Source organism: Chlorocebus sabaeus, chromosome 24 (assembly GCF_047675955.1).
Source record: "Chlorocebus sabaeus isolate Y175 chromosome 24, mChlSab1.0.hap1, whole genome shotgun sequence".
In the NCBI taxonomy this organism is placed as follows: Eukaryota; Metazoa; Chordata; class Mammalia; order Primates; family Cercopithecidae; genus Chlorocebus; species Chlorocebus sabaeus.
Genome location: NC_132927.1, coordinates 48,309,333 through 48,337,274, shown reverse-complemented (window position 1 = coordinate 48,337,274; position 27,942 = coordinate 48,309,333). Strand labels below are relative to the sequence as shown.

General features: G+C 40.1%; 1 protein-coding gene across 1 annotated transcript in view; it reads right to left on the bottom strand.

Moving 5' to 3' along the window:
• Positions 1-27,942, bottom strand: part of RGS6 (regulator of G protein signaling 6) — a 620,766-nt gene that overhangs the window by 571,206 nt on the left and 21,618 nt on the right. Inside the window, 1 exon segment of the mRNA XM_073011133.1 lies at positions 16,391-16,494. Within this exon segment, the coding sequence (XP_072867234.1) occupies positions 16,391-16,474 (84 nt within the window). The 5' untranslated portion in view covers positions 16,475-16,494.

Below are 27,942 nucleotides of genomic sequence, written 5' to 3'. Positions count from 1 at the left end.
AGCATGTTGGGATGCTGAGGTGGGCAGATATACTTGAGCCCAGGAGTTCAAGCCCAGCCAGGGCAGCACAGTGAGACCCTGTCTCTACAAAAAAAGTTTAAAAATTAGCCAGGTATGGTGGTGCATGCCTGTAGTCCCAGCTATGGGGAGGCTGAGATGGGAGGATCAAGTCCCAGTGGTCAAGGCTGAGTGAGCCGAGATCACACCACTACACTCCAGCCTGGGGAACAGAGTAAGATTCTGTCTCAAAAAATGAAAAATATATTAAGTGATCGGAGACAAATAGTTCTATAAGGAATTCACACTGGATGGGACTACAGTGAATTAGATATTCCTTTATTCATTTTGAATGTATCTGCTCAGTCACTTCTCGATGGCACGGGCTTGTTTGTGCCCCGAGTGGGGCCTAACAGGAGCACCCAGTGAGCAAGTTGTGAAGGTCTTTAACTAAGCCACCCTCCCATCTTCACTGCCAGTCTCTGAAACTCTCCTCTTTTCTGCCATCCATTGAACTTCGGCCAATACAAACAGACATCCCAGACTTAGTTTAGATTGCCACATATCAACCATCATGAATACAGAAAGGAAAAACAAAACTTCAGCGTACCCCCTCCCTAGCTATGAAAAAGACAAAAATTCCAAAATTGTTATCCTTCCCTTTTCTAAGACAGTGTGATAAGTAGAATAACAGCCCTCCAAAGATGTCCACACCCTAATCCCACAAACCTATGTTATTTGACTTGGCAAAAGAGACTCTGCAGGTGGGACTAAGTTAAGGACTCTGAGATGGGGAGGTACCCCTGGATTATGTGTGTGGGCTCCATGTAATCACAGGGGGTCCTATAAGAGAGAGAAAAGAGGGTCAGAGTTGGAGAAGGAAATATGATGCCAAGAGCAGAAGTGGGAGTGATGTGGGGCTATGACTTAGGGAATGTAGGCAGCCTCTAAAAGCTGGAAAAGGGGAGGAAATGAATTCTCCTACAGCCCCCTGAGGGCATGCAGCTCTGCCAAATCATTTTACATTCCTGATCTCCAGAACTATAAGAAAATGTGTCTGTGGGGTTTCTGGGTTTTTTGTTTTTTGAGACAGGGTCTCACTCTGTCACCCAGGCTGGAGTGCAGTGGCATGATCATGGTTCACTGCAGCCTTGACCTCCCCAGGCTCAGGTGATCCTCCCACCTCAGCCTCCTGAGTAGTTGAGATTACAGGTGCGTGCCACCACACCCAGAAAATTTTTGTATTTTTTTTTTAATAGAGATGGGGTCTCGCCATGTTGGCCAGGCAGTCTTGAACTCCTGAGCTTAAGCAATCTGCCCATCTCAGCCTCCCAAAGTGCTAGAATTACAGGCATGCACCACTGTGCCTGGCCCTGTTTTAAGCCATTACATTTGTGGCAATTTGTTATGGCAGCAATAGGAAACTAATCCAGGCAGCTGCTGAAAACGTTACAGACAAAGAGAAAGTGTAGTTTCTAACAAGTTAGCCACTGAACCTCATTACATCTAAGCCTGAAGAATGAAAGGAAAGGTCTACTCCTCTTTCATGCAGGGCCCCTAAACTCCAAAACTACTGAACATTTAAACAAAGTGAGGCATAAAATGGAAGGTTGAAAGGGGTGAGTGGGCAGTTTGAGAACACTGTAGTCATATACAAAAAGCATTACCCAAGAGGACTGCAAAGGATGAGATAGAAATGGAATGTGACTTATTTATAGCAAAGCCTGCCTCCCCTCTCAAGTGTGTGACAGAAGAGCTGTTTTAAAGTTTTATTCTTCAAACTTGGCTGCAGAACTTGGCTGCTTCTCAGAACTGTGCTTTTGTATTTAGCTTTAAAATATAAGAAGCACCCCCATGGTTAAACTGTAGGCAGAGGTGGTACAGGCAGGAAAAAATGCTGGGGGGAGTGGAAAGAGGTTGAAATGTTATTCTTATTTAGTTAGTTGCTTAAGAAAAACAAATAGAGAATAAAATAGCAAATGTCTTGGAAGGGTTCCAAGTTGAAAATTTCTAAATATCCCCCGGCATCAATGAAGCTCTCAGGATAAGGGTGGTGTTGCAAAGCGAGGCAGACACAAGGATGGGGGTGTGCTTTAGAGGTGAAGAAAACACTGGCTCTAATTGTTAGAAATCCCCTCACCCTCTTTCTGTAGTTCAATGACATAGACCTTTTACAACCACCCAGAGAAACCCAGTCTATATATAATGCCGAAATCAATATTGACCTTCCAGAAAATCATATATATAATAGGAGTTGTAACACAGGTCACACATTTTGACCTAGGAATTTTTTAATTTGCTATTAATAACAAACTCTAAATAAGTAAATTATTGTACATTATCTACTGAGAACATTATTCAACCTTTAAAACTATGATAGCCAGGTACGGTGGCTTACGGCTGTAATCCCCGTACTTTGGGAGGCCAAGGTGGGTGGATCACGAAGTCAAGAGATCAAGACCATTCTGGTCAACATGCTGAAACCCCGTCTCTACTAAAAATACAAAAATTAGCTGGGCGTGGTGGTACATGCCTGTAGTCCCAGCTACTCGGGAAGCTGAGGCAGGAGAATCACTTGAACCCAGGAGGCGGTGGTTGCAGTGAGCCGAGATTGCACCACTGTATTCCAGCCTGGTGACAGAGCAAGACTCCATCTCAAAAATAAATAAATAAATAAATAGATAAATAGATAGATACATAAATAAATAAATAAAACTATGATAATGTTGACATGTTACGGCACAGATTAGTGCTTAGGCTATGGTAGAGAAGCACAAAATAGCACATACACTATGATTACCCTCTAGGTTAATGTGTTATGTATACTACTGATACAAATTCAGAGACTGGGAGGAACAGACCAAAATATTAACTTTAGTCATATTTGCATGATAGGAATATGTGAGTTTTTTTCTCTACTTTATGCTTTGATTCTTTCGAAATTGAATTATTACTTTTTAAATGGAAAATGATTATTTCTGAAGAGGAATGGAAAAAAAATTAATTGGCAGAAGGTTCAGCTTTGCCAATACCTTACCATGTGAGCTACAGAGCTAAAAATGTTTGTTTTCTTGCTTCAAGGTCTCCATATGAAGAATGAGGCTATAATTACATAAAGCACATATCTTATATGTAGTATTATAAAATATGTTTTATCCTAAATACATCTGATATTTTCTATCACCTTGCCTTGGTTCACGTAGCTCCCATTACCTGGAATCAGTTTTTAGCTCTTTTCCACCGGCCAACTCCTACCCTTTCTTACAAATACAGTTCAGATTATTTCTCTTCAAATTTCTTCTTCCTCAATAAGCCTTCCTTGTCCACACCCACTTTTTTGTTTGTTTGTTTGTTTGTTTGTTTTGAGACAGGATCTCACTGTATTGCACGGGCTGGTCTCAAACTCCTGGGCTTAAGGAGTCCTCCCATCTCAGCCTCCTCAGTAGCTGGGACTACAGATGCATGCCACCATACCCAGCTCTCACACTAACTCTCTGATGGTTAATTTCAAACAGCTTTAAGTTTGTTTTTTTTTTTTTAACATAATTCAATTTCTTCCCCAAAACCACAGACTGCAGAATACAGCAAATCTAGATTCAAATCCTGATAGCACCACTTAATACTAGTTATTTACTCCTTCTGACCCTCAGTTCCCTTATCTGTAATACAGGGTGAAGACTACTTACCCAGCAAGCTATTCTGATGATTAAATGGCTCAAAATATGTACAGCACCCACTGCAGTATCTGGTACATAGTAGGTGGCCAACCAAAGCTTATTTTCCTCCTGAGTTCTGCATCACTCTTGGTGTCCCCAATTGGATGGTAAAGTTGTCTAGGACAGAGACTGTGTGCTATGCTACTTTTTATTCCCCACACAGTGCTTTGTCAGAAGCAACAACTCAGTAAGTACACTACTTGTTCATTTGATCTTTGCAAAGAGCCCTAAGCTTCACGCAGCGATAAACTAGAAATTGTTGTGGACTGAGTTGTGTCTGTCAAAAAGAAATTTTGTAGTCCTAAACCCTGGGACTTGTGTATGAAAGTTCATTTGGAAATTAGGGTCTTTCAGATGTAATTCATTAAGATGAGGTCACAATCAATTGGGGGTAGGGGGATGTAGGCCTAAATCCCACAACTAGTGTCCTTATAAGGCCATGTGAAACACAGAGGTAGGCACATGAGGAAGGTGAGGTAGGACAAAGGCGAAGACCAAGGTGATGCTGCTGCAAGCCAAGGAACACCAAGGATCTCCAGCAGCCACAGAAAGCCAGGAAGAGGCAAGAAAGGGGACCTCCCTTAAGCCTTCAAATGGAGCCTAGCCGTGCCCATGCCTTAATTTCAGAGTTCTATCCTCCTGAACTGTGACAGAATAGATTCCTGTTGTCTTAAGCCACACAGTTTGTGGGGCTTTGTTACAGCACCTTAGGAAACTAATACAGAAATGTTCAAAAGTGTCATACTGACAGATACAAGCTACTTCCTGTTTTCTAAACCAAAAAGGTCTCTGGAGTCAGGTAAGGTTTCCTCCAGGTAAAGCTTCTTTTTGGGTTCACTTCATATTTAGCGGTATTTGCCTGGATTTATTCCCTCTGTCTAGAGTTTTACATAACTAGGTTGTGGTGAATGTCATTCTGCTACTGTGGTGACTTTAGGCTCCAGTGTCACTCCCCCAACCACTGATCCTAGTGACTGAACATCCAGATGCCCAGGCCAGATCCTGACCATTAGCCTTCAATCCTCCTCTCTCATCTCCATCAAAAACCAATCACAGGTTAATTCTACTTTTTAAATATACTGGAAGTTTCACTTTTCTTTGCCTCTACCACCATCACCCTAGACCACTAAGACACTCAGGATATGTCTTTTCTAAAACATTTTAAGAGCAAACCAAGACTATAAAAGATGGATCCGTCTTATTTCAGGGCTAATGTTACGGGGTTCTACTTCTGGCAATGGCTAACTAGATATTTCAGAATCACCCTCCTGCTGACAGCAACTGGAAATGCTGAAAAACATTTTGTCAAACATGTTTGAAGGCATTAGAAAGCAACCAAGACAGTAAGAATTTGTGAGGCCATGACCTGAAAGAAGAAGAAAACTAAGATGAGCCCAGCAATTGGAGCTGCCTGTTCCTCTCAAGGGCATTGTCAATTCCTTAAACAAAAGGCACAATCAAGAAGCTGAACAGAGCTTTTAGCAGTGTCACAGAGTTTAAGGGACAAAAATTAGAGGTCAGAGTCCTCCAAGGAGGAGGGCACCTAGGGTTTTGGTTGGAACCAGAAGGGCTCCCTACAGAGAGTAAAGGTGATCTAGAAATATATCTAGCCCTAACAAGAACTGAAGTCCAGCTACAAGTAATCTTTGTGTCTGACTTGATTAAGGTAATCCATTCCTATTTTGACTGACATAAAAGAAAAAAATAGTTCAGTTCTCTCAGAAGTAACATAACATTGTCCTAGAGCCATAAATGACTTCTATATTATTTGTATAATGCCCAGAACTTAATAAAAAATAAACAGAAAAAAAAAGAAAGAAAAGGTTAGCAGAAACAGTTCAGCAAGTGATAAAGACTCTAAAGTATCAGATATGGACTTTGAAACAATTATGATTAATATGTTTAGGAATTAAATGACAAAATAGAGAAGTTTAGCAGAAAACTAGAAACTGTAAAAAGAAATTAAATGAAAATTTTAGAACTTAAAAATCAATAACTAAGGTTACAAATTCAATGGGATGGCTTTAACCACAGATTACTAATATATTGAAGAGAGAATTAGTGAACTGGAGGATAAGTCCGTAGAAAATATCCATGTTGCAGCACAAAATGGCAAAGGAATAAAAAATACAGAAAAGAGCATAAGAAATATATGAAATCTAGAGGAAAAAAAATGTCATAACATATGAACACAATCCCAAGAAGAGAGAAAAGAGAAAACTAGGCGTAAACAATATTTGAAAAGTTAATGGTTAAGAACTCCCAAGTACAGCTGGGCATGGTGGCTCACACCTGTAATCCCAGCACTTTGGGAGGCCGAGGCAGGTGGATAACAAGTTCAAGAGATCGAGACCATCCTGGCCAACATGGTGAAACCTCGACTGTACTAAAAATACAAAAATTAGCTGGGCGTGGTGGCGTGCACCTGTAGTCCCAGCTACCGGGAGGCTGAAGCAGAAGAATCACCTGAACCCACGAGGCAGAGGTTGCAGTGAGCCGAGATCATGCCACTGTACTCCAGCCCGGGTGACAGAGCAAGACTCCATCAGAAAAAGAAAAAAAACAGAATCCCCAAGCACCAATCAAATAAAAAAGAAGTCTTATAAGCTCTAACAAGAATAAATTTAAAAGAAAATCACACCTCATAATAAAACTGCTAAAACCAAAGTGAAATAAATCTTAAAAGCAGCCAAAGGAAAAAACAGATTACATTTGAAGGAGGAATAATAAAACTTACAGCTAACTGCCCAAGAGAAACAATGAAAGCCAAGAGACAATGACAGTTATGATAAATAAAATAACTGACAATCTAGAATTCTAAATCTAGAAAAAACACCCTTCACAAAATGAAGATGAAACAAAGACTTTCTTTTTTTCTTTGAAACCATGCCTCACTCTGTTGCCCAGGCTAGAGTGAGGTGGCACAATCATGGCTCACTGCAGCCTTGACCTCCCAGGCTCAAGTGATTCCCCCACCTCCACCTCCTGAGTAGCTGGGACTACAGGCATGCACTAACATGCATAGCTAATTTTTTTTCTTTCTTTCTTTTTGTAGAGACGTTGTCTCCCTATGTTGCACAGACTGGCCTCAAACTCTTGGGCCAAGTGATCTTCCTGCCTCGGCCTCCCAAGTGCTGGGATTACAGGCATAAGCCAAAGTGCCTGGCCCAAAAATATTTTAGACAAACAAAAACTGAGAGAATTTATCTTCAGCAGACCTGCACTAAAGAAAATACTAAAAATTATTTCAGATGTAAGCACAGAGATGCAGAAAACAACAAAGAGCAATGAAAAAAATCACTTTTGAGTAAACCTACATAACCATCATATTTAACAAACAAGACAAAACATTTTATTTTAAAAAAATCAAAAACTCTTGTAGGGTTTTAAAAATAAGGAATATTCTCCCTAACCATATCCCAGAATGTCAGTAGCCATCTCCCTTTCAAGACAATTATTAGGTTGACCAGAACAGAAATCCAGTTAACTAACTCTGAGATCATTCCAAATGTGAATCCTATCCCCCTAAAATTAGTTTCCTTTCAATGGATATTTGATTTCTTTCCAAACTTTGGATATTATTTACCAGAAAGATATCACTATTCTTTTGGAGTGGGTGTATGTCTATATCTATCTCTATATATATATGTCTTTGCATATTCTTTACTTTATTGAAATAAGTTTTTAGAAAAGAGAATGCTGATCAAAAAAAGTGTCCATTTTCTGTTTTGATCTGAATTGGCAAACTAACAGAATTTTTAAAAGTAATCCTTCTATCCTCCAATAATTTTAAAATGTATTTATTTTTCTTTCACAGATATCTATTTGCTTTTATTTTTTCTTGTTCAAAATCCTGCCAATAGGGAATTTACAGCCATTCAGGTTCTCCATAGTGTAAGAATACTGAAAAGGAGTGTCAATAACAAGAGTGATCAACTGCCTGCCAAAATGAAAAATCTTAGACTCCTTGAAAAGAAATGAGGGGGAAAAATTGGAAAGATGAAATGAAGACTTAAACACACCAAAGGCTTTTCAAATTAGAAAGTTATACTCATCGAAATGCATCATACTAAACCACACTGAGCTATTCCTCACACTAAAAATACCATCCCTTTCATCTGTGGACACTGATACCACTGGTCTGGGACTTGCCTGCACGCCTGTCTCCTGCCAACCAAGAAAATGTGATGGGGGAGCTTTTCTTCCAGCAAGTCTAATCCGGGGGAAAAGGAAAACAGAACAGTTTTTTCCTAAGGCAATAAAAAAAGTTTCAAAAAACTTAATGAAAGGAATCTTAAAATGCAGACTGAATAATTAGTTGCCCTGAACACTTTCTGAAGTTAGTCCTTGAGAATTTATTTTACTATATCACATTTTATTGTATTTTGAGACAGTCTTATTCTGTCACCCAGGCTGGAGTACAGTGGTGCCATCTCTGCTCACTGTAGCTTCCGCCTCCCAGGCTCAAGTGATTCTCCTTCCTCAGCCACCCAAGTAGCTGGGATTACAGGCATGTGCCACCACGCCTGGCTAATTTTTGTATTTTTAGTACAGGCAGGGTTTCACCATGTTGACTAACCTGATCTTGAACTCCTGACCTCAGGTGATCGGCCTGCCTTGGCCTTCCAAAGTGCTGGGATTACAGGCATGAGCCCCTGCACCTGGCCAGGAATTTTACTTAATGTTAAAAAAAAAAAAAAAAAAAAGAAAAAAGAGTGAAGAAAAAAAAACAAACAAGCCCTAAGTGCTGAAGACCAAAAGCCATTTGTTTTAAACATTCTGACTTACCTGTTTTTAAAATTTTGGCTGGGTTCACTTTTTAAAGAAAATTAAAAATAAAGTGAAGGAGGTTATGAAATAACACAAATAATAAAATGTGGGTTTCTCTATTTTAGATTATGAAAGACCTAGAATGTTAGAACTAAAAAATCCTTTAGAGATCACCTAGCATAGCTAACCCCTCACTTCACAAATTAAAGAGCTAGACTTAACAAAAAGTAGGAACAACTTATGCATGGCCAGACGTGAGCTAGTGGGGCAACCAGAACAAATACCCAAATATCCTAGTCCATTTATAGACTCTTTCCTGGGCTCTCTCAATTTATCTACATATGGGGAAGAGAGGGGAAGGCAATCCAGTTCTACAGGTATTTGCTTCAAAACTTTATCCGGGGAGACTTTCTGAGAGCTCACAGATAGAGCCTAGGGAAAAGACTTCTTCTCATTCCTCCTCATTGTTCTCAAATTCTCCCTACGTCTTCTCAGTCACCAAATCCTGTTGCTTGAACCACCTAAACACCTCTCAGACACATCTTCCCATCTGTATTACTACTGCCATTGATTTGGACATCATTTTCCCTCACCTGGATTCCTGTATAATCTCTAAACTGTCCTCCTACCTCCAATCCTACCACTTCTCCAACACTCTCCCTCCACACCGAACCCCTCCACATCGATCACCCATCGATCTCCACACTGAATCTTCTCCACATTGACTTCCCCATTTCAAATCCCATTCTCCACTTTGAACAAATGACTCCCCTGCTTCAAATCCTTTCATGAAGAATTCCCTTATCAAGAAACGCAGAGTCTCAATGGCTTCCCTTTGCTTGTGCGATAATACCTGCATTCGTTAGGGTCTTGCTGGTAAATGGAAGATATACATACGACAATTGAAGAAAAATGTATTTCCAAAAGGACCAAGTTTAAAGGAGTTCCAGGGTACAGGGAAATTATTTTAAAAAAAAAAAACAAAAAACAAACCAAAAAAAACACACACAAAAAAAACAAAAAAACCCCTTAGAAACCCCTGGCTAGTAGAAGTAGAGCTGTGTGGTAGATGGTTTCCAAAATAGCCCACAAAGATTTTCTGAATTCTGGATCTTGGTATTCACATCCTTGTGTAAATCCCTCACCTTGGGTGAGGGGGGGACCTAGTGACTTCTTACTCTCAAAAGGGATGGGATAATATGTCCAAAATTGGGCTGGGGGAGGGACAGCACTAGGAGAAATACCTAATGTAAATGACGAGTTGATGGGTGTAGCAAAGCAACATGGCACATGTATACCTATGTAACAAACCTGCACATTGTGCACATGTACCCTAGAACTTAAAATATAATTTTTAAAAAAGTGTCCAAAATTAGGTTATAAAACACTAAGACTCCTACCACTCACCTTCCCTCTCTGCCTGTTGTCACTCTGATGAAAAAAAATAATAATAATGCCATGTTATGAGCTGCACTATGGAGACACACATGTCATAAATAACTAAGACTGGCCTCTGGCAAACAGCCAACGAAGAACTGAGTCCACCATTCCAACAGTCCTTAAGGAACTGAATCCAGCCAACAGTCACACAAGTAAGTTTGGGAGTAGGCTTTTCCCCAGCTGAGACTTCAGATGAAACCACAATCCCAGTCAACATCTTGATTACAGTCTTTTAAAAGACACTGTGCTGGAGAACTCACAAAATCTGCAATTGGATTACTAACCCACCGAAACTGTGACATAATAAATGTTTTTAAGCCATTGAGTTTTGAGATAATTCGTTACACAGCAACAGATAACAAATACAAACTGGAACCACCCCAAGACCCAAAAGGATGAGTAGACAAAAAGGATTCGGACCCAGAAGAGGAAAATAGTCTGCCTTGCGAAAATCAACAAACTTCAGTAGAGGGATATGGCAGTGCAAGGTTTTGCAGAGTGAGACCCAGGAGAAGAAATTCTCTGACATTGCTCTTCTCCTTTCCTTCCATCTCTTTCCAGACTTTTACTAACCAAACCCAACTGAAACCCAGAGGTCACAGGAGCCCTGTAAATGTAGTCCTCACAGCTCAGCCTCTGGGGCAGAGAGCAGCATGCAAAGGAGTTGAACATGGGTATGGAGGTGCAAAGGGAAGATACTTTTACAATGTCTAAACTCCTTGGCATGGATACATAAGGTCTTTTGTGATCTGGCCCTAATCTACCTATCTAGCTTTATTTCTCAAACTTTCATCACAGAAACCTGGCTTCATAACAACCACTTAAAGTCTCCTGAATGACATCACAAATCTGCTCTTTTACAGGCACTAGTCCTGCCTCCTACACCTTCTCTCTCCTTTTCCATCTGGTTAATTCCTAGTCATCTTTCAAGAATCGAAGAAGGTGCCAAATCCTCTGGATGTCTTCTACATCATCATCCCCTCTCCTGGGATGGACTACATGACCCCTCTACCTCCTCCCACACCCTCAGTTGCTTCTACCAACACTGTAATTGTCTAGTTCCCCACCTTTCCCCAGCTGGCCTGTGGGCTCATTCAGGGCTCAGTCCTCATCTTGCATTCCTAGCATCTAATAGTGTCTGGCACACAAATGATACTTAATATGTATTTCCTGATTCGACAGTTTCTAATCCTCATCATGCCTTAGTCACCAGGACCTGCAGGTCCCCAGACTCTCAACTGTGCTGGCTTCTACCACTGCCTCCTATGAATTCCAAACCACACCCTGTCCCTAGCTTCCTCCATAGCACTGGATTCCTCCAGGCTAGATCTTTCCCTTTTTGCTGCATACCACAGCCAATGTAACTAAAATAGTGTAACATTTACTTTCTGGATGTATACATAAACCAACTACTGCCCAGGACTTCAAGGGCCCTAAATCATTAGGCAGAGTGACCTTGGGGTATCAGAGCAACATAAAGGCTAGACTCAAATTCCAGCAGAAAAGGAGTCGATAACTAGAAATGAATGGGTGAAGGAAGCCATCAGTGAGGAGGCTATGTAACTAACCCTTTGATATACAAGAACATTGGCTTTTTTTGTCTTCCTCTAAAACTCCTATTTCATCTATGACACTATATGCTACTGGCAATGTACAGTGTTGCTACTTAAACACCACTTCTGTTACGTATATAACATGTAATTAGTACTACAAAATAATTTTATTAATGTCTTAAATGTTATTAGCAAGCCAAAGAAACAGGTTGCCACCAAGAAGATGTCATCTAACTTTCACTGTTGAATATTAAATCATTACAATTAAAACTTTTTCTTCTAATGCCTGACTTAATTGGGCTTTATCTTAATCCAATTTAGATTATCTAGAACTGTCTAAAATATTTCTTCAAAAGCTCAAAAGACCTTTAAAAGTGCATATAGTCTCACAACATTGTTTTGATATCAGGGAAGTGTACTGACTTATGAAAGATCAAAAAGTTATAGAATGGAACTTTGAAATCATTGCAGAAAGGTATTTGGCACATTTTTAGACCAATTTCCTGCCTTTACAGAAAAGGAAATGAGGCCAAAGTATTATATTTTATTTACTAATCTAACGGTAAGTACATATAATTCATTTTTAAATTCTTCTTTCTACCTTACATGGACACTGAATATATTCTTTTTGTGTTAGAAGTATCTCATAATTGAGAAGGAAGGAGGAAAAGAATGAAGAAGGTAGAAAACAAAACAAGAAGTAAAATCAGGAAAATGAAGTTCTCCACACAGAGCTGGGACCAGACAGGCAGAGCCTCCAGCTCTCTGTGTGACATCTTCCATGCCTCCTGACCCAAACAAATCAAATTACCAGCCTAGTTAGGAGAACTTTGTCAAGAGGCATTGTTAACACCAAAGATCCAAACAAGATCAGAAAGCAACTTGCTCTTACTCAAAAGCCATCTTACCTATAAAAGAGGGTAAACATTTTAGAAAATCTTTACCTGAGAAGCAAAAGCACCAGTGAGTAGAATGAAACTTCAGCATTAAAAATATGAGACATTAATCCAAGTCAACTCTCCCAGAATAAGCATGAAAGCCAAAGACCTGCCACGTATTATTTTCATTAATTTAACGTGCCCCATTGCTACTCAGCTCCAACAATGTGGTAACAGTAGTCTGTGATTGAAAACATGGTAGTCGCATAGGGTGCTAGAAAGGCAACTGACTGGAGGAGCCAGGCTCCCTGGACACCATCATGGCTTCCATGGGAAAGTGCTGAGGAACCTTAAGTTACTCACCCTCTCTATACTTTTAGTTCTTTCATCTATAAAATAAGACTAGAAAATCTCTAAGGAAAAGCTACTAAAATCCCTATGACAAGAGCTTGGTTCTTCCATGTCTTGAGAGATCTACAAATAATTATGAAATCAAAAATCTAATTCAAAACACCAACTCTCTCATCACTTTGCAACACATACTATGCCTGGATATTGTAAAAGACTAAGTCAGTGCTTTTCAAACTTTGTTGGGCATCAGATTCTCCTGAGAACATCTTGAAACTCAGATTCCTAGGACCCAGCTCAGACTGATTAAATAGAAATACCTTGTAGAGGGGGTCCTTGGAGGATTAACATTTTTATAAAGCACCCTAAATGATGTGATGTATAGCCAGGTTCAAATATCATCATTACACTGGGCAATTCAATAACTCAGGATCCTAAGGATACAGGAATATAAAAAAGGTTAACAGGTCTGGGTGTCTTCATGAATAATTAAGGTTTTCTTTTAAATAGATTTTTAATGTGACCAATACATTTTTCATACACACCTCCAATCCAAACTGTGAATATGAAGGATGAAAAACTAAATTAGAAAGTCTGTTCAAGTCAATAAATAAGTCATGCCTTGGGAAAGTACAACTTCTCACAGTTAATGACATGAAAACATGAAAAGGAAATGAAGAGTGTTCTGAAAAGCATGGACTTTAAAAACCCACCCATCATTACTCATATATCAAGAGGTTACCATCCTAAATGTCATTTAAAAGTCACAACAACATTATAGACATAATCATCCACTTATTACTCGAAAGTTTACCCAAAAGCTTCATTTCTCTAGATTTGGCTTTTTAAATGTCAGCATCTGAATCAACACAATGCAGTCCAAGCAAAAATTTCACACTGAAAGTGTCTGACAACAAGAGAAAAAAACAAACAAACAAGAGAAAGAAAACAAAAATGAAAGCACAATTTTTTAAATGTAAATTTTGTCGTGGGTATCTAAGGAAAGGTTTGGGTTTATGGCTACACTTTGAATAAACGATTACACTAAAGGACTTCCAAAGAAAATGCTTTGAATTGCCACTGGCTTCAAAATCTAACCTTTACCGATGATACCTTGAGGACAACGTCCTACAGCAGGTAAATTCTTGGTTGTAGCCAAAGGGTAGCCTACAGCATCAGGAGTAGAAAACTACATGAAAATCCCATAGTTCAAATACAACCATGGTTTAAGTCAGTCAGGTTAACTAGGTTTAAAATGGTGTCAGGGTCTGAGCTCACACTGTGCAATAAGTGTGTCTTCTTTCTTTCTAATGGACTGAACCAATTCAATGTCCCTTTTATGGTAATTAATATAGCAAATACACATGAACATATATATACTCTCTATACAAGTTTGTCACATGAAAGATATATTTTCATTACTAGTTGTCATTTCTCTAAAGAACTACAGCAGTTGACATGTTTGTTACTAAATTAAACCAGAAAAGAGCCCCTTACTACTACCCAAAAAGTAAAAACCAAGTTTTCATAAACCTGCAGGAAGTTTTTTTTTTTCCTGTAAACATAATACAAACATTCTAGTAGAAAGGTGGTTGGGTTACACGACCTTTGCATTTCATATTCTTTAATAATCCATGAATTTGCAATCCTCTGAAGAAAATAAAAATATTTTTGTTTTCCTGTGTCTTAAAAAAAAACTCACTGTATAAATTTGCTCTGACAACTTATTAACAGCACCAACATTTAGAGATTTTATCATTTATTTTCTCTCTAAGTGTCACTATCTCTACAAGACCTAAACATGAAAAGAAAAAGAGATATTCATTATGGACCACATTGTGGTGTAAATAGGATATAAGATGCCTCATTCAATTTATATAAAGTGATCTTCATAATTACCTTCCTCCCACTTTTTTTTTTTTTTTTTACAGATAAAAACACTATGGCTCATGGATGTTAAAGAATTAACTTACAGTCACACCGCTAAAGAGTGGTAAAGTTGGAATTTTAACCTAAGTCTCACTCCAAAGCCCATGTTGGTACCAGCCTGGCACAGGGTCTCCCAGTATGGGGGTGGGTTAAGAAAGTAACAATGACTCAATGTCTATTATTCTGTATGTTTCACTAATTGCTCAGCCCCATTAATCTATTTTTTTCTTTACTGCAATTTAATAAGCACCATTCTTATAGATGGGTTATCTAGACATTCTCTTGCAAAGCAAAGAATTACAGAATTTTACACTCAAAGCAAGAATAATTTGAGAACTCTATTTTTACAAGGAAAAGAGAAAAATTCACCATATTGATCATCCAGGAATATCTAGTTCCACATTGTCCATATAAGTAATACACAGAGCCTCTCAGAATGCACAGAACTGAGCAGAAATTCAAGTAGTTAGTGAAATGAACATTAACTTATTTCCTTATTAACATACAAGAGAGTTAGGTTAAATTTTCACAAACGTGCAAACATTAAAAAGGTGTACAATAAGAAGCAATTGTGTCAAATTCAGCAGGTACTAAAATAAACTTAAGTGCCATTTTCTTCCTTTAAAATGTATTCTTTTTCCAAATATCTCAATTTGAATTAATAGCACCAATGATTTTCATTCACCCAAGGTCAAAAACCCAGTCATCTTTGACTCTCTACTTGCCGCCTATATTCCTTCAGTTTCCAAGTCATTTTTAATCTGGACTTTAATTCCTCTTATCAGTTTCTCTCAATTCTGAAGGTGATTTCACAAGCTGAATTAGTCTCTCCTTTCCCTCTTTACCTTTCACACAGACACAGAAATCTCTCTCCTAGAGCCTCCGCTCTATCTTGATAACAATCCATTCAGCACACTGGGGCAAGAGTCATCAACCCAAAGAGATCTCAATCTTGCAACTCTTGGCACAAAAGTTTTTCATGATTAAATTGCCTAATTCAACACTAACATCTGGCTCCAGCCATCCTCTCTTCCCAAAATCCTATCTTCATTTACTCCTTGTAATGCATCCTATGCCCAAGCTAACCAGTTCTGGTTGCTGTTACTTTCCTCAGTTCTGTGCCCTTGCTGAAATATCTTATCACCTGGTACGTTCTTCCTCTCTGCTTTCCACATAAAGCAATCCTGCACATATTTTAAAACTGAGTTCAAAGACCATTCTTCCACAAGCCCATTTTCACCTCTGAGGCTGGGAGAACTGGCCTCCTGCTCTGAAATTATATAACACTCTACTTGCACATCTACTTTGGAAATTAACATTTAGACTCTACAACAGTTATTTGTGTACATCTTATGTCTCCTACCAACTGTAATCATCTCATACAAATATACCTCTGTATCTCCCACAGCATTCAGCCCAGATTTTGTACACACTATGAGTTTGAAGAACTTTCAGTTCATACATCTTCCACTAAGGCCTTTCCACGGAAGGAGAATGTGTCTTCCCCATCTGCATTGCTTAGGCAACCTTTGGGTTTAAAGAAAACTAAATGGCATAATATTTTTCAAGTGTTAAATGCCAAGTGCTCAAGTATGAACTTCCTTGAATTTTGGAACTAGAGAACCAGAGGATGTGAGAAGAAAATATGCATTTATCAGTAAGGCAGTTTAGGCAGAAAACATTTGTCTTTTTATCAGCCCTACACAGAACACAACAGTCCACATGGGCAGCCTGCACGGCACTTGACCAGATGCCTTACTTTGCAGTAGACGATCATGTTTGGAGAACTCTCCTCTGGGTCAGCAATCCCCACTGCTCTTTGATCCCCGGATCCCTGAGCCATCCTGAGTCTCTTCACTCACACTGCAAAAATAAATGAATAGACCATTAAGTCATGAAGGAATTATATAAAGAGGGCTTTGAAATGCAAAGAATTAAGAAACTTTTGGCAGATGCCATGAACACAAAACATATTACGTGATCTTTTTTTAAGTTAGGGAATGATTGTAGTCTTACTATCCACAAATATTCTTCTAATCCCCAAACAACATGTTGCTGATTTTCAGCTCAGAATCGCACACCTCAGGAGTGAATATACAGCAGTCTTGTTGTTGTTGTTGTTGTTGTTGTTGTTTGAGACGGAGTTTTGCTCTTGTTGCCAAGGCTGGAGTGCAGTGGTGCGATCCCGGCTCTCTGAAACCTCCGCCTCCTGGGTTCAAGAGATTCTCCTGCCTCAGGCTCCCGAGTAGCTGGGATTACAAGCATGTGCCACCACGCCCAGCTATTTTTGTATTTTTAGTAGAGACGGGGTTTCTCCATGTTGGTCAGGCTGGTCACAAACTCCTGACCTCAGGTGATGCACCAGCCTTAGCCTCCCAAACTGCTGGGATTACACGCATGAGCCACTGCACCCGGCTCCGGCAGTCTTAAATAACCTCCTGAGGACAAATGAAGCCAATCATTTTGCTGTTGAGCTCACCTTGCCAAAGCTCATTTTGTGATTAATTCTATGCATTAAAATATGAATATTTTATTAGGGAAATCAAAATCCAGACCACAAGGAGATACCACTTCATATCCATTAAGATTATTATAATTTAAAAAAAAAAAACCCTCAAGTAAGTCTTGGCAAGGATATAGGGAAATCAGAATCCTCAAACATTGCTGGTAGGAATGTAAAATGATACAGTCACTGTTGAAAACAGCTTAGTGGGGCCCGGCGCGGTGGCTCAAGCCTGTAATCCCAGCACTTTGGGAGGCGGAGACGGGCTGATCACGAGGTCAGGAGATCGAGACCATCCTGGATAACATGGTGAAACCCCGTCTCTACTAAAAAATACAAAAAAAAACTTGCCGGGCGCGGTGGCAGGCGCCTGTAGTCCCAGCTACTCCAGCTACTTGGGAGGCTGAGGCAGGAGAATGGCGTAAACCCGGGAGGCGAAGCTTGCAGTGAGCTGAGATCCAGCCACTGCACTCTAGCCTGGGCAACAGAGCGAGACTCCGTCTCAAAAAAAAAAAAAAGAAAAGAAAAAAGAAAACAGCTTAGTGGTTCCTCAAAAACAGTTGAACACAGAATTACCACATGATCTAGCAGTTCCACTTCTAAGTGCATACACAAAATAACTGAAAACGAATACCAAATACTTGTACACAAATGTTCATAGCAGCGCTATTCACAATAGCTAAAAGGTAGAAGCAACCCAAATGTCCATTAGTGGATGAATGGATAAATAAAACGTGTGTATCCATACAATGGGATATCATTGAGCAATAAAAAGGAATAAAGTACTACAATGTGCTATATGCTGCAACGTGGATGAACCTTGAAAACATGCTAAGTGAAAACACGCTAAGTGAAAAAAGCCAGACACAAAACGTCACATATTGTTTGAGTCTATTTTTATGAAATATCCAGAATAGGTAAATCCGTAGAGACAAGAAACAGATTGGTAGTTGCCAGTAGCTGCGGGAAGGATGGAATGGGTGACTGCTTAATGGATACGGGGTCTCCTTCAGGGGCCTTGATAGAGGTGATGGCTGTAGAACACTGTGAAAGCAAGAAATGCCACTGAATTATACACTTTAACATGGCTAATTTTATGTTATGTGAATTTCACCTCAATTCAGAAAAATAAATACATTTAATTTGGCCTTTTTGAAAAGCCTGAAAAGGTAACAGTGAAATAAGAACAAGTATATGGAATTTTTGGGTGAAGAAGGAAGTTCAATCCTTGGTGTGACATTATATTTATTGTGTGACCTTGAGCAAGTACAAGAATCTGTCGGGTTTCTTTTATTAATTTCCCTTTAAAACAAATATATTGAACGCCTGCTATATGCTCCAAGTCGTGCTAAGGCACCTTCCTCTGCACTGCCTTCAGCAGTAAAATGTGAATTCCACCAAGTTCCCCGCAGGTAAGGGTCAAATAAGCTGAGTGTGAGAGCAGAGTATAAAGCCATAAAAGTTCTATACAAATGTTATCCCTAATCTAAGAGGCTGCCTGGGTTACTTGCACAAAATTCATAGGCTTTTCATCAAAGAAACTCTTATAAATAACCACACATGACAGAAAAGGCTATTTCAATTTAAAATAAAAACGGGAAACATTTTATTATAAAACAAGTTGCTACCAAAGGTCATTCCATAAAAACAAATTTGGATGGAAAATGGGAGAGAGAGAGGAATTTGTAATTTATGCTAAGAATTTAATTGCCCAAAATATCCCATTCGAATAACACTATCTGCTTTCTTCACTATTTATAAATTACAATGGTTTTTAAAATTAGATTACATAAAGAGGTAAAGAGCATTATTCTATAATATTATCTCTATACATTGTAATATCAGGATTTCTTTTTTTTTTGTCTTGCTCTGTCGCCCAGGCTGGAGTGCAGTAGTGCTATCTCGGCTCACTGCAAGCTCTGCCCCCCTGGGTTCACGCTATTCTCCTGCCTCAGCCTCCCGAGTAGCTAGGACTACAGGCACCCACCACCACATCGGGCTAATTTTTTTATATTTTCAGTAGAGATGGGGTTTCACTGTGTTAGCCAGAATGGTCTCGATCTCCTGACCTTGTGATCTGCCTGCCTCAGCCTCCCAAAGTGTTGGGATTACAGGCCTGAGCCACCATGCCTGGCCCAATATCAGGATTTCTATGAATATAGTACTACATGGAAACACTGATTATCCTAATCAATGGCTTTTAAAATTAAATGAACACACAGTTTTATTTTTAAACAACTACTTAGTTGCCTACTCCTTTGTCTTAATACAGAATATGACAGAGCATGAAAACAAAAATTGAGTTCATTTATATATACTCATGTATCTATGTAATAGAGACATTTTAGGTTTCTGTTGCTTTATTTTAAAATGAACACTTTCACTTTAATGAGCATTTTCTCTTCTACCTAGAAAACTGTATTATAATAGCAAGGTTAGAAATGACCTAGAAACAAACGTGTCAGGCCTCCCTCTCCCCTCCCACCAACAGAACCATTTCTGTGTGTTAAAACAGGCTGATGTTCCAGAGTCTAGACTTGAAACTACTAAGTGAATGCAGATAGTCTCTGTGTTAAGAATTTTAGTAAGCCTCGTATTCAGTACAAATGCTTCTATTTTTGGTTCCTCTATTAACTCGTTTTGAAACTCAGACAAGCTATTTAGCTTTCCCGTATCTAGAAAGAATCATTTCTAAAATAATAATATACTTTCTAGTCTACATGTCAACAGATGTTAGAGAGAACTGGATGTGAAACCTACATAGGTAAAGATTTTCTAACTAAAGTCATTGACTATTAAAGTTGAGGCTTGTGAAATTAAAGGACTAGGTTTTCATTCATTATAGTATGATGTAAAATACTTCTTTTAAATGGAGTACAATAGAAATGGAGTGTTTAAATTTAGTGGTAGAGAAAGAGTGTTCTTCATTGTACTTACATATACATATACATACACACAGTAAACAACCCGGGGCTTCTATATCAACATTTGAAGAATGCGAACATTTTTGTGAAAACATGTAACTGCATATCAAAAGAAAGCATGTTAATATTATTTTCCTATATAGACTCACAGCTAACCCAAGAGGAAAACTGAAAACGGGCTAGGACCTTGCATTTCACAATCTCCAAGAAGAGACAATACGGCTTGGTGCTTACAAGCTGCCTCTCATCAGACAGATCCATGTCTGAATCCAGGCTCCACCATTTCCTAGCTGTGTGATCTTAGGCAAGTTCCTTCTCCTCTCTGTGCTTTTAATCCCTTACCTGTCACACACCACAGCCCCAGCATAATGGAAAGCCCTCTGAACTAGGAGTCCTGGTATCGCCCCACCCCTCGCTCCTTTGCCACTAACCAGCTATCAGAACGAGGACACACAGCTTCCCTGGACCTCAGCTGGGCATTGGCTATAAAATCCAGCATCCTTAGAGTTCCTTCCAGCTCTGAGCTAGGCCCTCAGAACCTCACATTTCTAACTTTCCTTCAAAGACTCTCACCAGAATGTTCCATGCCACCTGTCTCTGTCGTTACTGCGTGTATCCCAGCCCATCTCCTCTATTCATGACAGCACTCAATGTCTCAAAGAATAAATCACAAAACCACTGCAGTGGAGCATCCCCTGTCTGACTCAGCATCCCTCCCTATGACGGAATTCCTATACCACACCACCCACCCTTAGGTTCTTTGGGACTCAACATTTATTCTTTGAGCAAATATACTGAGCATCTACTTTTGTAAGGTTCCGTGCTAGGCCCTGGGGATATACAGATAAGTCAGACACAGATCCTCTCCTTAAAATGTTCAGAGACCAGTAGGAATAACAGATGTGTTCACAGAAAGGACATTGTTATATGTGGTTGCTCAATTATGATGGCACAGAGTAGGAGGAGGTGACAGATGAGCAGAAGCCTGGGAGAGGCAAAGTTTGCCATTCCAGCCAAGGCTATGCACACACACAGGCATAGAAATCTGAAGCCCCAGAAGTGGCTCAGCTCTGTGCTAGACAGTCAAGAGAAAAAAGCCACAAAGATAATCTGATCCCAGAAAGATTAAGTGGGAGACAGCCAAGTGTGGAGAGTGAGATAACAGGGATTCACACCTATCTGAATTTGTAGGACTTTGTTTACTTGTCTATCAGGGACTTCCTCTGCTAGAAAGCCAGTTCTTCATAGGCAGGGACTTTATTGTTGGGGTTCACCCCTCTCTCCCTGGCACTTAGAGCAGAACCTGGCACACAGAAGGTACTTAAATATGTTTGAATGAATGATGGGACTGAGAAAATTCTACCAGGATGCAGTGTCTTCCTTCCAGAAGATTCATCTGGATAACAAGCCATTAAAAGTGGCCAATAAAGAAGGCTCTTGATCAACAAAGACCCATGTATAGCATCATACATAAAGATTTTCCCCAAGGTTTATTGATATGAACTAGCCTGGACTCAGCAATCCACTCCTGGAATTCACAAGCAATTTAGGTAAGAAGGAATATGTGGGGAGGGTAGAAAACATAGTGAGGGGGATGCTCTAGGCATAACAGGACAATTGAGCACCTGTGACACAAACAGATTCGTGAATCCTTGAAAGTCAGGATTGTGCCTGCAGTCTACTCCAGACTTACATTGCATCTGTAACTTGCAGTTACAATAAATTCCTGCTGTTTACTTTATAATGCCAGCCCCTCTGGAATAAACAAAGCCTAGGGTTCAGCAGCTAACAATGTTGAGCAGAGCAGGAAGGAAGGGCCTCGACGGTATAGGAAAAGAAAGGGCTTTGAAGTCAGACTGGGAATCACATCTCAGCTCTAGCCTCACTAAGGCTACTATGTGGCCTTTGACAATGGACTCTCCCACCCTAAATTTCCAGCTCCTTGCCTGGAAGATGAGACCCCTCCATCACACAGGGTTGCTTTTGAAGAGGGAAGAGAATAAGCCATGGAAATGCCCCAGCACAGAATGAATGTAAAAACTGACCAGTGACCTTGTTCTAAGCTAGTGTTTGGCCAAGTGAAATTCCCAGGCCACTGGCATCAGATTCAATGGAGAATCCCACCCCAACCCCCACCCTCAGATGTTCTGACTCATGCATCAGAGATGAAGCCTTCAGCGGTCCGATGACCTCCTCAGGTGATCCTGATACAGAACTAAGAGGAGAACCGACTACAATTACCCTACAATGTCACTGAAATTACCATGGCTTGCAGCTAAAAGCTTTAAACATCATGCCTGCCACTCTTAGTGCCCAGCCCTCAAAACCCAATTCAGGGAAATGTCATGTAGGAGAAGTAATCAAACCCTGACTGTAATATAGTTTGAATATTTATGCTGCCAAATAAGAATTTCTGTTGATGTTATTTCCTCTCCTCCATATTATATCAAATTCTCATTGTTTGCCTCAGCCCATTAAAACCCAATGGATTTTTTTTCTGACATCAGCAATGTTAAGCACTTCAGGAAAAAAAATTACAATATGTGTGCTAGCTCAGTAGTACGAGCTTGTTTATATAGCTCTAATCTAACTGAGTGGGCAGGAATCCCAAGGGGAAAGGAGGAAGAACAACAGCTCTAAATAACAAATCACTCTTTCTGTTATAGCAGAGTCTGCCAACTTGACATTTTCTTTATATTCAAAGTTCAGACGCTCAATGACAGACAGTGTCCGTTTCAGTTAATGCACCAAGATCTTAAAGTATGGCAATAGCACTCAACCCCTAAAGGCCAATTTTGGTGTCACTGGAAGGCACCCAGTATTTTACTAGGATATAATCACTTGATCATTGTAGGACATCGATTAGAATTCAGTGGTTCCCAAAAACTTGCCCAAGGACCGGAACTAGGCTAGCAGTCTCAGAATCACCTGGAAGATATTCTAAATATACATACTCCTGGTTCCCATGCTCCAGAAGTTCTGATCCAGTAGGCCTAGGGTGGTCCCTGGAGATTTACAGATTAACCATTTTCCAAATGATTTCTAAGTATAGCCAGGTTTGGAGACCACTGACCTAGATTCCACAGGGCCCGCCTTCCCTTCACTTGATCCCTTCCTCCCATCCCATGCTGCCTAAAGTTTGGGCAGACATGCTGATGGGGGGCTCCTTTAGCTTCCCATGTATTAAGGCAAAAACTCAATGAAATGGATGCAACAAGGTTCTGGGGTCAAAAAAACTGGCTTTCAATCCTGGCTATGTCACTTAAGTGCTGTGTGGCCATAAGCAACATATTTAGCCCCCCTGGGCCTTAGTTTCCTTGCCTATAAAATGGAACAAATGCTAATCACTCTGCAGCAGTGGTTCTCAGCCTGGCCTGCTCATTAGAATTTCTTGGACAGCTCGTCACAGCAACCTCAACAGGTGGATGTTGTTATTCCCACTCTATGAATGAGAAAAGTAAGACTGAAGAACATAGGTAACCTGCCCAAAGTAACACAGTTTGTCAGCCAACCAACTAAAATTCAAACCCAGGACTGACTCCAATGCCCACAGTTTTTCCAACATGTCCATCTTGTGAAATCACCTACATAAAGTAGATGTTTAGCACAAAGCCTGAAACATAGTAAGTCCTCAACTAATCTGTGTTTCCTTCATTCTACTTGCTAGTTTTCAGTGAAGTTGACTTCTCCACTCCAACCCTAGCTTAAGTTATAAATAAATACAATGTTCTCTTAGCTACCATAGTTGCCCTGACAGGCTAAACTAATTAAATTACCAAACTAATTAAATTACACACACACACACACACACACACACACACGCAGGAGGATTGCTTAAACCTGGGAGTTCAAGACCAGCCTGGGCAACATAGCAAGACTCAATCTCTTCAAAAAATACAAAAATTATCCAGGCATGGTGGTGCATACCTGTAGTCTCAGCTACTTAGGAGGCTGATGTGGGAGGATCACTTGAGCCCAGGAGTTGGAGGCTACAGTGAGTTATGATCATACCACTGCACTCCAGCCAGGGCGACAGGGTGAGGACTGATCTCTGATGTAAAAATAAAAATAAAAATTTTGCATTCCATCTGTTAAAGTTTCTAAAAATTAAGCTAGGAGGGAGAAGTGGAAAGATCGCCACGTAACAGGGCATGCTGGCCCTGGGAGTCCTGTTACTGCATTTCTGCTGGAAAACCAGGTCTACCGAGGCATCCTCTCTCACCAGGGCTCTGAATGCCACACTGCTCTGGAAACCCCAACCCCTCCAACTCCCCACAGACTCATCCCACCCTTTGAACACTTCTGTAAATAGTATGCCCGCTATGTCCTTCCATCTTCTCTCTGAACTTTAAACTTGTGACCTTAATAGAAACTTGCCTTCTCCTCTCCTGCAGCCCTCTGTCCTCACACCATATATCTCAAGACCGGGGAGTAGAGCAGGCAGCCTCCTGGCTCTCCACTGCTGCTTCAAATGATTTCTCTCCCTCCCTCCAACACAAATCCCTGCTCTGTGGCACTCAGGCCATCTGGCTCTGCCACTTTCTGCTCATCCTCACTGCTGTCTTCCACCTCCCTCCTGCTTATGCCTTCTCATTCCCTGAAGACTCCAGCTTCCGCTTCTCAGAGGGTTGCTTCTGCTTCCCTAACACCTTCACCACTTTCAGTAACTTTAACATCAGAGTCAAAGACCTACCAGAAAATCCAGATTCTCAGTTCCTTGTTTCCTCACCTGACCCTTTTTCCTTCTGAGTCACTATCTCACATGGCCACATCCTAAACTTTGTCATCACCTCAAATCCCACTACAAGCATCTTCCACTCTGTCCACCCTTCCTCTTTTCAGCCCACTTACTCTGCATTCACTGCAAACAATCTTCAAACTTATTTAGACATTTAATCCATTGAACACGCAGCATTTTTACTATCTATTACTACCCTTCACTTCCCCTTCACCATCCATACTGGCTCCATCATTATACTCACTCATAACCACTCCCTTGCACATACCTTCTACTCCTGCATCTCCCCTTGTGATGGTTAATACAGAGTGTCAACTTGATTGGATTGAAGGATGCAAAGTATTGATCCTGGGTGTGTCTGTGAGGGTGTTGCCAAAGGAGATTATCATTTGAGTCAGTGGGCTGGGGAAGGCAGACCCACCCTTAATGTGGTGGGCACAATCTAATCAGCTGACAGCAAATATAAAGCAGTCAGAGAAACATGAAAAGGCAAGATTGGCCTAGCCTCCCAGCCTACATCTTTCTCCCGTGCTGGATGCTTCCTGCCCTTGAACATTGGACTCCAAGTTCTTCAGTTTTGAGACTCGGACTGGCTCTCCTTGCTCCTCAAACTTGCAGACAGCCTACTGTGGGACCTTGTGATCATGTAAGTTAATACTTAATAAACTCCTATATATATATATACACACACTATATATAATTCTATTGTATATATTCATATAATATATAAGAATATATATATTCTATTTTTTATATATATATATATATAGTATTAGTTCTGTCCCTCTAGGGAACCCTAATACACCCCCTTTCTGTGTTATACTATCCTTGCAAAACTCCAACACTGATGGAACCCAACTATCCATCAACCCCAAGCTCCCATCCAAACAGACAAACACTTCGGGGTGGAGAGGAAGTCACACAAGCAGGCTGACTAGCTGCATCAAATTCATGACCACAAACATTAAATGAAGAGTCAACACTGCCTGCCAAACCCAAAATGCTTTCCTACCAAGCTTGTTTCTCCCTTTCTGAAACGGCTGTCATATCTTTTCCCAGCTCTTATTTAACACATAGTCTTAGCTGATGAGCTTACTTCAAAATTCATGGAACAAATGGACGCCAGCAGAAGGCAAGTCCCTCATCTTCAGACACCCTCATCGAAGCCACCATGTTCTCCATCTTCCTTTCTCTTCTGGGGAAAAGTTTTGCTGTCAGAGGAATTTGAACCAGAGCAACTCCATCTTGAATAGGGGTGGGTAAAAGGAGGCTGAGACCTACTGGGTTGCATTCCCGGACAGTTAAGCACTCTACGTCACAGGATGAGATAGGAGGTCAGCAGAAGATACAGGTCATAAAGACCTTGCTGATAAAACAGGCTGTAGTAAAGAAGCCGGCTGAAACCCACCAAAACCAAGATGGTGACGAGAGTGACCTCTGGTTGTCCTCACTGCTACACTCCCACCAGCGCCATGACAGTTTATAAATGCCATGGCAATGTCGGGAAGTTACCCTATATGGCCTAAAAAGGGGAGTCAAGAATAATCCACCCTTGTTTAGCATATAATCAAGAAACAGTCATAAAAACGGGCAACCAGAAGCCCTCAGTGCTGCTCTATCTATGGAGTAGCCATTCTTTAATTCCTCTACTTTCTTAATAAACTTGCTTTCAGTTTGCTCTATGGACTTGCCCTGAATTCTTTCTTGCGTGAGATCCAAGAACCCTCTCTTGGGGTCTGGATTGGGACCCCTTTCCTGTAATATAACCATGTACCAAAGGGAAGTTCGTCCATCTTTGCTCTTAATTAGATGGTTAATAGAACATTACTGCTCACGTACACCCTACCACCACACCAACCGGGCTCAGGTATAACAGTGGATTACAAATAAAAGACTTCCAAGACACAGTGTCCCTGAGGAAGAGTAGTTGGGGAAACCTAAAGTCAAGAGAGGAGACAAAAACAAGGACCCTTGCGGGGGATTTGAAGCCTCTAGCACCTACAGCTCAGCAAACACTAAACACAGCCCAACACCTAGCCAGATTAAGTAAAACCTCACACTAAGTGCCTACCTACCTCAGTTCCTATGACCCAACACGTCATGTCTGGCTTTCAACAAAAAATTACAAGGCATGATGAAAGGCAAGAAAAACACATTCTGAAGAGACAAGCAATCATCAGAATCAGACTCAGATATGTCACGGATGTTGGAATTATCTGTGTCATTAACAGACAGGAAATTTAAAATAACTACGATGAAAAATGTTAAGGATTCTAATGGAGAAAGTAAATGGTAATGAAATCAGAGAGACAGAAACACTGTTTAAAAACTCCTTTGAAAAGGAAATGCTAAAAATCAAAAACACTGTAACAATTGAAGAAGGTTTGGCCAAGAAGAGTAAGAACTACCATTTGATAGTACAGGAGGGGAACTAAAGTCAATAACAACTTAATTGTACATTTTAAAATAACTAAAAGAGTGTAACTGAATTATAACACAAAGGATAAATGCTTGAGGGGATGGATACCCCATTCTCCATGATGTGATTACTATGCATTGCATACCCGTATCAAAACATCTCATGTACCCCATAAGTATATACACCTACTATGTACTCACAAAAATTAAAAAATTAAAAAATTTTTAAAAAGAATCCATGAGCTTGAAGGTCAATCATGAATTTCCAAACTAAAAAGAGAAAGAAGGGAGAAAAAAAAAAAACAGAGGAGAATATTCAGGAACTCTAGAACAATATCAAAAGCTGTAACATAAATGTAATCAGAATCCCAAGAAGAGAAAAGAGAAAGGAGAATAAATATTAGAAGGAATAATGACAGAGAACTTTCCAAAATTAATGACATACAATAAACCACAGATCCAGAAAAGTCAGAAAACACCAATCAGGACAAACACCCCAAAAAACAAAAACTACACCTAGGAATATCATATTCAAACTGCAGAAAACCAAAGACAAAGAGGAAATCTTAAAAGAAGCCAGATCCTTACCTATAGAAGAACAAGGATAAGAATTACAGAATCCATGCAAGCAAGAATGTGGAGTGAAATTCTTAAAATGTTGAAGAGAAGAAAAAAAAAAAAAAAAAAAACGCCCACTTAGAATTCTACATCTAGTGCAATTATCCTTC